Here is a 12,126-nt window from a genome sequence, read left to right on the forward strand (position 1 = left end):
GATGTTAGAAACCAAACGAGCCACTTGGTTTTCCGCTTCTTGACTCGCTGGGGTTCAGTTCCGGAGGAACATCCGAAAAAGAGCGGGAGGCCCCGTGTGGGAAATTAACTCAGTATGTTGTAGTGTCGTGGATTTTTACCCTTTCGCGGCGAATCCTCATTTTAACTGACGGCCGCGTGTCGCATGAAGGGAAACTGTTTTATGAGAGAGGAAATTTTTTCGTTCAGGGCAGGTTCTGACTTGAACTACTAACTAAGTAACAAAATAACGAACCCCTTTTATTTTCTGTTAGCGGCACTGAGTTCACATTTTAGTGAGAACTGAAGCTCATATAAAGTGCACGATTTTCCTCGGAGGTGCATTTCACTGTAGAATATCCAACATGTGTAAACGCCGCCGCCGCCGCCGACGGGCAGTGCAGCGGCTGTCTCCTAGCAACAGCATCCTTGCTCTACTGTTGCTTAGCAACCACTTGTTTCATACTTGTGAAATACATGTCAAATAAGCATTCCATTACCCGAGAAGTATATCTGCAACAGGTTTTTCCCCTTTATTCCTATACCTTTAGGGGTTATCGGGGAGATTGGGCTTCATATATGAGCATAAACAAAAACATTATTTACATTTATCTGATGCTTTTCTCAAAAGTGAGAAACAATGTTAAGGTTACAATTATTTACCCATTCATACAGCTGGATAACCTTACTACAGCAGTTTAGGGTAGGTACCTTGCTCAAGGGTACTATAGTTAGGGGTGGGGAACTGAAGCTACAACCTTTGGGTCCAAAGGCAGCAACTCTAACCACTGCACTACTAGCTATCCTCTCAACTGGGAAGTGGATTACAAAATGTGATCAAATCAAATATTACTTTTCTTTATGACAGCTACCACTTTTTTTTTTTTCCTCCTTAGCCGGTATGAAACTAATAAAAATACCCCAAATAGCTGAGATTCTTCACGTTTTTAAAGGTAATTCCTGCATTCCATTGCTTCATCTTGGTGTGTTAATGGTATGAAACTGAGCTGTTTAAGAAACTATACTCCATGTCCAATTAAAAATAACATGAATTCTCCTCATCTGCTGCAAACGTGTTGCCTCATTGTACATATGAGAAAATGGTCTCTTATGCCCTCTTCATTGTTTTATTTTATATGCACATATAACTGAACCTGTGCTTTCATTTATATATGCATAGAAAATAACATCTGCCCCATTACTTCTTATAGGCCAGATTCTGTCTGATGGTGTTCATTTTTATTTACAGAAATAAATCCCAAGGGGTGCGTGTAGCCATCCTGTCTTCTGAGACACTCGTGATTGATGTAGTTTTTAGTCTTAGACTGCTGGGTATGATGTAAGCAGCTGATCAAAATCCTAAACATGGACAAACACATGATGGTACAGTCAGTCAAAAAAAAAATCCAAATGTTTACCTCTTTCCCATTCCAGACTCAGCAGTGCCTAGATTTCCATCTGCTCATTGTACATTGCAAATATTGGCTTGCTATCAAATTGTATTTTACATGTATTTTGCAAAAAGGATCTTGCAAAAATCTGTCTTTATATTCATATTCTAATTCAGCATGCTTGTGGACATACTGTGCCGCATGGAATAATCTAAAGGCAAGCTGTAAATAATTCAGAAAGGTCAGGGGCCACTGTGCTAATTGTACTCAAGATGTTTGAGGTTACACTGGGCAATATGGTATTGCTGACAAGATATGCCATTAATAAACAACAACTGCTCAGGCACAGTGCAAATGCTGTGTCACTGTGTATTTATTATTTTGGAAAAATCAGGCCTTCTTACTTTGTTTAAACCAGTGAATCATCATTGGTTTCATCAATCAGTTATGGCCCACAAGACAGAGCAAGCAAAGCTAAGTTCACTTGACCATTACATTGGCACAAAAGGACAAACATCTCATCTTCTCTTTCAGCCCAATCCAGACATTGTCTCTGACAATATGTCAGTGAACCAGACAATATTTTCCAGCATTAGAAAACCAAAACAGTAGGGGTACACTGCCATCTTAGTTCATATTCCTTGGTACCTTCTATTGGTTGGTGTGGTCAGCTCATTCTATGAAACAGAAGGAAATAAATGGCTGCTACACACTGCTGCTCCTATGCTTCACATTGCACCCCCCTCATGCTCTCTGTCAAGATTTATTGATGCCGACATGTCAGAGCTGAGTATTTAAATGAAGGGGAAACACACAAGCAACTCCTATGACAGGACAGTTTATTGAAAATGGCCAACATAAAAAGCATACACATTGGCTGTGGGATTAAAACAACGGTGATGAAGAGGTACTGAACCCAAAGTTAAGACAACAGGATTTCCAGGAGCCAACACCTTCATTAAGCTGTTGGGAATGAGCTGCATTTCAGCATTATGGTCATTTTAAGGTTTCAGAAGCTCACACAAAATTATCTTTTTTCTGCAAAACAGTTGAATTTTAGTGTCATAAACCTAGAGAAGGCATTTTGGAAGTCTGGCAAGAAACAAAACATGAACTGATCTCAATCTGGACTACCAGTCAAACAGCTAGAATAGTTTATTTTACACAATATTTAAAGTACCTACTGAATGAAATGTCCCTAACTTTAATAAGAAACAGGACATTCTTCAAAAAGGAGCCAGGGTTTATACAAGAGGAAGTCAAAAAACTATCCACAATAATCTATATTCATCTAAATACATGTAGATTGTGAACAATTTTTGACTTCCCCTTGTAAATTAAAGTGGTCATTCCCATTTAAATAAGCATGGTAACATGACTGGCAGCACAAACGGAGGGCAGGGAAGATAAAGGTCTCAGCAGCATTGAGCACTGTACACATGCACGTTCACAGGCACATTCTTATGCATGACATGAAAAATCACAAAACTATTTGTACCTTTTTGTTTCTTTAGTTCTATGCATGTAAATGTCTAAGCGTCACTACCTTAGGTTCAGCAAGCACAGGTACTTTTGTATTCCTAACTCTGCAGAACAATATTTGTATGAAAGGCATGTAAAATCACAGTCACATCTGAGGCCTTGGTAAATTTTAGCACTACTGTTATCATGCTACTTTTAAATTGAGGCCAGACAAAACAATCTTCCAGATAGCATGTTTGGAACAACTATTCTATTTATATTTAGGTTTACCGGCTATAAACAGCAACACTACACTGCTTTATAGTGAACTGGCAGAACTTTCCAGTTTATTTACTGCACAATTTTCTGATGGGAAATCAAAAATAGCAAGTTAACAAATGTGTAAAAATCAACAACCAACACGAGCACATGGGCTGGAGTCTAAGTGGCTGGATATGAACATTGGCTACAAAGTTAAGCTTAGATTTTCCTGGGTAGGGAGCTGCTGTGTACAACACTACAAAAACAACGCTCACATGAATTTACCATGATTTTGTCTTTAGCCTAAAAGAAAAAGATGTAATACTGTCACAAAGCAAAAAACACATCACAACGAGACTATCTTGTCTCATTCTTTAAATGCCAGTGTTTTAAGATAAAGTATCACACAAACACAATGTACAGAGAAATGTGAGTTAGATTACAATTCTTGCCCAAAATGAACATTAATTTGCTGGGCAGCTATGTGTAAATGCTGAGGAATTAATGGTATGAAAAATGAAAGCACCAATGTAGCCTGATAAAGTCAATGTCCACACAATGATTCAATTTTCTTTTTTTTTTTTTTTTTTTTTTTAAAGGAAGGAATACGACAGTAAGAATACAAAAATTACTTAAAAAAATACAAACTCAAGGATGGCACAGACTCAAGTAAACACAATGCAGTATCAAGCTCTATATGCAGTGGTTACAAAAAAACAAGCCACAAATCTTTAGAATTTGTGTAATCTGACTCCCTAGTTTTCATCCCCGTCCTTTAATGGTTGCCAAGCCACCATGTTGAATCACACTAGTGTGAACTGCTGAGTGAGGCAGAAAGGCATTGAGCAGGAATGCCTCACCCACTGATGGCAACACATTCCCACACAACCAACCCCTTGAATGATGGTCTGTGTGTGCTAAAAAAATTTAAGCAGACATGGAAATGGAATGAAACCAAGTATCAACAACTGACACAAAAGGGGTGGGGGGACAAACGTGTGTTACAGTACAAAGATAAGGAGAAAATGGATTAAGCTGGTTCATCTCTTAGGAAAGGAATCCTGGTGAAACACACATTCACACTAATATTAAAATTCATAGCTCTGGATGGATTATTAATGCCTAGTTCTTACATAGACATGGAAGGGGTGAGTAAAATTGAACAGATGAATAAAGACGGAAAAAAGGACAATTTTTTCCTGCACTGCAGAGGTCATGGGCGAGTAGACCATGGAGTGAGGAGGTATGGACGGAGGGCTTAGTTCTTCAGGATGACATCGTACATCTGGTAGACGTACTGGGAGACCTCGGGAGCTCGACACTTCAGGGACAGCTACAGAGAGACAGCAAGGAGAGAAATATGTGAGGTGACACGGACACTTCACTGAGCAGCATACCATCCTGCTCTTGGTTCCTAAAACTTGGGTAGCAGGCACTTGCTAGTACTGAAACGTTGCAGAAAAACTTACTTTCCAACTGTTTGTAAGCATATCTGCATCTGTGCAGAGAATTCAGTGCAATCTTTTGGTCAGTTGATAGACTGATACATTCTTATGAGATGCACACCTAGAATTCCCTACTAGAGCTGATCACAAAATAATTCAGAGCCCTATTCTAGACTGCTTTGCTCCGCTCTGCCTGCTATCTTCAGAAAATGAGTTAAAGTGCTGTTTCCCCACATCACTGTTCTGAAAACAAAACCAATGACACCAACAACAAGCATTTGATTTATTCTAGCCAAACTGTTTATCTTAGGCAGACTGCCTTCAGTGGACACATTGCCCTTATTTCGACAAAACAGCACAAATTTTATTTGAACATTAGTCTTCATAACAAGCCATTTCTTCTGAGTAACTTCCGAAAACATCTTAGCCAGGCTCATCAGACAGCCATTCACTGGAGGCTGCCTTTAATTGGAAAATTCTCACAGCTGTCTTTCAGGCTGATTTACCAACAATCTTAAAAGTTCAAGTTACACACAGAAAGCCTGATTGCCCACTTGTGCATCTCCAAAACCTCCCAGTGCTGCAGGAAATATCATTCTGCCCAAATAGTGTTTCTCAGTAATGTGTCCACAAATTAATTATCTCCTTGACCATTCCATGCTGTTCTGCTAAATTAAGCCACTTTGCCAAGGTGATGATAAATATAGGTGATTTTCAGAAGTTTAATCTTAAATTAGACGTGATCACTTTGTTTATGGACGTTTGCGCAGCGAAAAAGGACGATGTTCAGCTGCTGTTATGTACTTCTGACACCACAGGCATTTGAAACTAGGGGTCACACACAATACTGGCAGAGCTTTTCCTTCCGCTAACCATTCAGCTGTGGAACAATGGATCTGTCAGGCCTTAAAACAGAAACCCTGAACCGCACTAGCTTGGGACACACTGTGTAGTGGTACGTAAAATGGAGATACCACCGGTATCAGGAAACTCATCGAAACTGGAAGCAATGCATTCAACAATTTCTCAAGCTACTGAAAATTATCACAAATTCATGCTGATGTGCAGGATCTGTTGTGTGGAGGGGGGTCAAATTTCTTGAAAGGGACCAGTTGCTGTCCAGGAGTTATTTCACCTGGGGCTGCACAAAGCTAGGCCTGGAACAAGACAGTTTGAGCTTCCACTAAACACCAATTAGAGAAAGACAAGGGAGTTGGTGAGTGCCAAACAGACTGATCTTTGGAAACAAAATATTTGGACTTTTGCACAATTACTGATAAGATACTTAGAATATGAACAGTAGAGAAAAATCTGGAAATAAATTGAGCCACCTGAGATGTTCTCAGTCTGCAGGGATCATCTGACTGAGATGATGACTAAAATACTTCAGTAATGGGTCTCTGTGATATGTGCTGTCCTCTTTACATTCTGATAACACTTACTGGGAAGGCTGATGGCCATATATACTTTTGACTCAACAGCGCATTTGATGTTCTGCTGCCGTCTTTGTTTGACAAAGACCAAGATTTTGGATGAATGCTGACTTTCACACTCCCTCATTCATGTGCTTATTCACTGTGACAACAGAATGGTCACACGGGCTGATCCAAGAATGCACAAACATAATAAATAATTACATTCCGGTCATTTGCAGTCTGCATTATTAAAAGATATGAACCATCAACTTGTAGCTAAAGGCTGTTGCATTTGTTTTTTTTTTCCCCTCATTACTGTGAAATGGTCTCTCCTGGGTGACCTTTAGAGTGCACGGTACTAAGCTGCAAAATTACACTTGCTTGCCAGTTGTGGAAAAACAAATTAAGTATTTGTCAATGCCTATGTCTGACCATCAGAGAACATAATTAAGAAAATGAAGGCCTTTAATATGAAATGCAAGACAAATCTGAGAAGAGCCACTTTGGAAGACTGCAATATTAAACATTCATGGACTTCATTTCTCATATCGAGGTCTTTGTAATAAAGTTGAATCTGATAGTGAATTCTCAAGTTTGACAGCCTTCAAGAACTACTTTATAAACTGAAGACCTGTCAATAGGCCTATAGGCCTGGAGAGAAAGGAATAAGCTGGCACCTATTTTTAGCTCCCTTTTATAAAACTCTCCCAAAAGGCGCTCCCACCTTTCCTATTCTGGTCAGATTCGTTTTTTTCACGACCTTCAAGTGCCCTCACAGGCTAGGCGACCAAAGCCCAGCCTAAGTGAGCGGAATGCGTTCAAGACTGCCTATTCATCAAGCCAGGGGGAAAGAACAGGCAAAAATCAATCAACGACACCTATTACCAGTGCTTTTTCAGACAAATGCTATGACAAGAAATTGTAAACAGCTTTTCGCATCTGACAAACACAAGTGCCACTTCAAGGTTTTATAACCATCCTAAAATAATATACTTCTGTAAGGCACTGCAACGGTGGATGTGCATAACTCTATAGAGAAGGTGCAACAGGAAGAGGAGATGAAATTAATCAGGCTGCTCCTCTACTGTGGTACAACATCCCACTTAGAAAAAATAAGCTGCATCTCAGTATGAAGGGACCTACGTGCTATGTGTGCTGCAAAGACTATGTCAGTGCTGAAGAATGGGTTGGTTACCGTGTAGTTGGGGTTGCCAGGCTGAATGCGCAGCTCTGCCAGGATCCAGATGCCGTTAGTAAGCTTCAGGGACTGGTAGAGCATGTCCTGACCTTCTACGTTCCTCTTGGCAATGGTGAAGATGTTGTTGTTCTGCAGCTTCCCAGACACCGTATCTGCAGGTTTGGACAAGCGTACAGTAAGTCCGCAGTTTGGGGCCTCCAGTTCTGGAGAAGTGATCAGATGCACTCCAAAAGAGTGATTCAGCTTCTGAGCATATCCAAAGCCACACAGACTTTAAACCCTTCAGATCTTTCATAAAAAAATTTTGACCACACATTCATTTTTAACAATCTACAATATGCAAATAAACAGTTATTTACTAATGTGATGCTTATGCCATGACTACAAAAGTGCTAAGACATTTATTCTTCCATTATTGAACAAAAACAGAGACAACTGAGCTCATTTTCTTCATGCCTGCCATTTTAAACACTGTACTGACTACACCGTAAATAAATATCCCACACATTTGCTGAAATGACTTAAAATATTAAGTATACTGTGCTAATTAGAATTGTATCCCCATACAGCAGGAGTCATTCAGAGAAAGTACCTGCTCAAGGCTCCTACAGCAAGAGCTGGGGATTGGAACCCAGGTCCTTCGTTTACAAGATGACCACTAACCACTACACCACCTACTCCTTCAAATGTAGTCACTGTCATGCCAAACACTGTGCACACACCTTTTCTATAAGGCAAAATTTAAGGGCTTTTCAAGTGCTTTAGCTTTTAGGGATTTCTTTGTCGTAACACCTAATTACAGAAAATGATGCACACAGAAAAATTAGAGAGTCAGTTTGCAAAAAAAAAAAAAAAAAAAAAAAAAACCCACAAATGCACAAATGTTTATGAATATGCAGGAAAGTCATAATCCATATAGAGGTTTGGCTCAGGTTCAGGTTAGTGGTAACCTGTTACATCAGGCTGGGTGGGTGAAGGTCTGTTCCAGAACCCTGGTAGGGGAGTTCAGGTCTTACACATTCCCAAAAGAGTACTGTTTCTCACTAAAACATGATTAACACCTCGCAGAACAACTGCATTACCTCCTCCAAAAGCAAAAAACAGGTGGTCACATCAGCCAAATGCTGCCAACGCACCACAAGATGAATATTCAAACAACATCCAACTGCAAAAATGACAAAACTTGAATTACAAACTAGTCCGGTTGCAAAACACATGAATTCATGCAGATGGTTTTGGAGACTTTTCCCTTTTTTAAAAATATAGTTTACATTTATTGTTATATTGAGACACTGCCTTGGCGGCACAGTCTTATATTCATAGTGATTCATAGGATCTACACTCTGCTTCTGAGAATCCATACCATGTTGTTTGTATATAAACTCGGGGTAGAATGACTGCAAATTAGACCAAGTGTTCTTCCCACTGCTTTAGGTTAATGTCATCAGTTTTCTCAGATTTCCTTTCATTTTGTTCGGATTCCAACCTGACAATAAGACTTGGAAAACATAAGAGAAGAAAAATATTCTCCAGTTCTTATGCAAAAAAAAACTGCAAGATATTACCTCCTTTGAACTGCATTCCATCTTTAGGAGAGCAGTTCACTACAGGATCTCATTTTCCGTTTCATTTCAGAAAAGCCTTGAAACATATACTCAACATCCTTTGAACCACATTTATGGAAACAATGAGAGGGCTTCAGGACTATGGTGACTGGCCTGTTCTCTCCATCTAAAAATAGCAACTGCTACAGTGGAACAGAGGACATGCACAGGGCCCTGCTGGCATGTATGATTACAGTGCCTGTCCAAATTTCATGAAATGCCTGTTATTATTCTTCAATTAAGCATCTCAAATAAAATGTACAGGGAAGAAGTGAAAATGCTGTTTTTGTCCATCACTGATCCAATCTAGAATATAAAATGTTAACTACTTCCACCAGAGACAGCAGAATGTGCAATCACAGCTTTATAACTGGTTTAAAATAAGCTCTTAACCACCTCCAATGGTGTTCACTTTTCCCCCACATGCAAAGACCACCCACAGCAAATTTTTTTGCATGCTCAAATCCTCCACATTCTCAATTTATGTTCTTGGGAGTTCAAAAAGTAATCACTGTTAACAAGATGTCTTGTGAAAACTATAGGAAATAATGATTAAATGAATTTAAACCAGTAATTAAAGCCTCTTAACTATACAAATATTTATACACAAAATAGGACATTACTGTCATACATTGAGATACCTTTCTTAAGAATTGCTCAAAATATGTATCCAATGTTCAAACACAAGGATTGTAAAAGGTAAGAGCTGCAGGAAAACCAGAGACATGCAAAGCACTAGAGGCAGCAGCGATAATGCAGGACTGCTGTCAGCACTGTGGTGTAACTACGTTCCCGGAACCACTCCCTTTCAAAACATACCACTATATTACCCACCTCTTTACACTCACCCCAGGATCCTTTTGCTTTAAGTGTGAAAAATAGAGACTTCAGTCTGACTAATACAGTTGAGGTTTTAATGAAATGTTAAAGCAATGGAAAACTATTTGGGGAAGCAGAAATACAGGGGATTTCAATATTAATGGAATTTTACACCGGATCACCAATGTTTAATGGAAAACTAAAGGGTATTGAGTCAAGTGTGCGCTGATAATCGTTTGCAGAGAAGTTTGGATTTATTTTAGGATTATAACTATTGTTCTTGTTCTGCTTTTACTGCATTATCAGCCAGCTAAATAGACAATACAACTGAGTTGAATAATTTTTACATTCTGAAACTGGCTTTGACCTTGCAAAGAAATTAACAGATTTTAAATTCACTCAACCATTATTGTCCTTGAATCAGAGTATTTTGACAGCTGCTTTCTAACTTACCACTGCATTAAGAGAAGACAGCCCACAGTACCCCTTCAACATAAATAAGAAATTCAAGGGTTGTGGACAATTTGAGTCGTTCAACCATTAATCTAATCCCATTCAAGTGCCTAAAATGGCTTCAAAGCACTTTATTTATATATGCTTTGATATAGTATCTGGGGGAAAGTACATCAAAAGTACAAGGAAAGCTGGAACGAATACTTAGGTGAAATAATATGTGAAAAGGGGATAGAATCAGACAAGTTTTCTATGTGTGTGTGCGCACACATATCTCAGCCATTGTGCTCATACAGCAGTTAAACCTTATTCTCGAGAGCCAGGCTCTCAAGGGAGTGAAGCAAAGACAGCGTGTCAGAGCTTCAAGGTTAGCACAAGTAAGAGCATAAACCGCACTTGAGAGCAAGAGGCACAATGGTACAAACAGGCCAATGTTTACTGCCTTGGAGCAGCTTCAGCTCAAAGTCAGCAAGATATGCTCTCAGATTTTTTCCACAGCATTTTACAGGAACTGCTTTTATGATACGCAGTTCAGCAGACAGTTCAGATCAAGGTGTCCTTGATACATTGCTGGGTTAAAAAAAAAAAAAAAAAAAAAAAAAATATAATAAAAAGGTACTGCACAATACTTGACAAAGTCTGCAATATTCAATGTGGTCTCGGTTTATCCTGCAGGACTGAATGTCTCGGGACTGGACTAGATGCAACCTACCACATAAAGGACAATCGGGGGCAAATAATGATAAGTAGTATGCATAGTTTTGGACTGGAACCCCGATACCGGGAGACCAAATAACGAGGGATAGGTAAATTATTTGAAGGCATTCTCACAGCAGCCATATTTGTAAGGATGTCACCATAAATTAGGCAGCATACAGCTCCACAGCTCTCTCACAGTAGACCTTCTCTCACAATTAACATTAGGCCAGATTTAACAGTGCAGTTAAAAATAGGCCATGAGAAATTTAAATAAAGCTGCTGGCTGTGAAAACTGCAGCGCTGGGACCCATGGGGCGCAATGTCTCTCGCCTCCTGCTTGCACGCGGGTGGATGCTGACCGCTTGCATCTTCCCCACTGCCCACCTCCCTGCCTCCCCATCTGCTGCCCGCCACCTTCCTCTGCAGGAGAAAACTTGGGAAGAACCGCAGCAGGAACAAAAGGAGAATGTGGGCAGTATCAGGAGGAGGAATGAAAATGCCAGTCTCTGCGTTCTCTGGCCAAGGACAAGCTGTGGGGTGCCAGGGCACAGGATGAGCAGCATGATTGAGGGAGTGGGGTTTATAGCTGCATTCACAGTGCAACAGCTGTCAAGACAGCAGAAAATTCAGAAATTCATCTAATGGGAGAAGACCCTAACTCAACCCTAAAAATGTGTGGAAATTCTTGTTTGAACCTGGTAATACACAATCACATCAACTGTTAATGCCTTATATTAAAACAGATGCATTACGCTCATCTGCATTAAAATATGTTCAGCGCATTGCTGCTAATGCTACAAAACATTGACACACTCCTACCTGCATTCAGGTGGCATTCCTTGATCTGGTATTGAAGCTCATTCTCATTGGGGATGTCCTTCCAGGTAACCAAGAATACCTGGCGTTCTGTGCAGGAGATGGAACACTGATTCAGACACCGCATCATTGTAGTGAAAGCCATGCATTAGTAACAATCCAGTATTGGGATGTTTTAGATTTGGATTAAAATGCAGGTCCCATCCATCAAATCATTTACATTAAAAAAAAAAAAAAAACATTTTCAATGTGCACAGATGAATAACATTCTGCTGGGTTGCATTTACCCATTTTCCCATCTTCGACAAAAAAAATGTTGAGTGGAATAAGGCAGCTGAAGTAGAAGACATCAATGATGTTCTTGACAGCAACCTGCCAATGAAATGAAATGGCATCTGTGTCACATGCTGTCATGCTTTATAACAAATCATTACACAATGTAGTGACTGCCCAGCTTTGAAACTAGAAAATATGGGGTCTGGACATTCTGGAAGACCACACAGAAGAACTATTAGAAGAAGTGCTTTTAGGAAGATGCAGACACATC

General features: G+C 39.7%; 1 protein-coding gene across 1 annotated transcript in view; it reads right to left on the bottom strand.

Annotated features, from left to right (window-relative positions):
* Window positions 1-2,242: 2,242 nt before the first annotated feature.
* ap2b1 (adaptor related protein complex 2 subunit beta 1) overlaps window positions 2,243-12,126 on the bottom strand; it is a 30,138-nt gene continuing 20,254 nt past the window's right edge. The window contains exons 19-22 of the mRNA XM_018742072.2: window positions 11,867-11,951; window positions 11,583-11,669; window positions 7,186-7,340; window positions 2,243-4,463 (exon numbers count right to left, since the gene is read on the bottom strand). Of these exons, the coding sequence (XP_018597588.1) occupies window positions 4,389-4,463; window positions 7,186-7,340; window positions 11,583-11,669; window positions 11,867-11,951 (402 nt within the window). The 3' untranslated portion in view covers window positions 2,243-4,388. The remainder of the gene's footprint in view (window positions 4,464-7,185; window positions 7,341-11,582; window positions 11,670-11,866; window positions 11,952-12,126) is intronic.

The sequence above is a fragment of the Scleropages formosus genome, chromosome 25 (genome assembly GCF_900964775.1).
Source record: "Scleropages formosus chromosome 25, fSclFor1.1, whole genome shotgun sequence".
Classification (NCBI taxonomy): Eukaryota; Metazoa; Chordata; class Actinopteri; order Osteoglossiformes; family Osteoglossidae; genus Scleropages; species Scleropages formosus.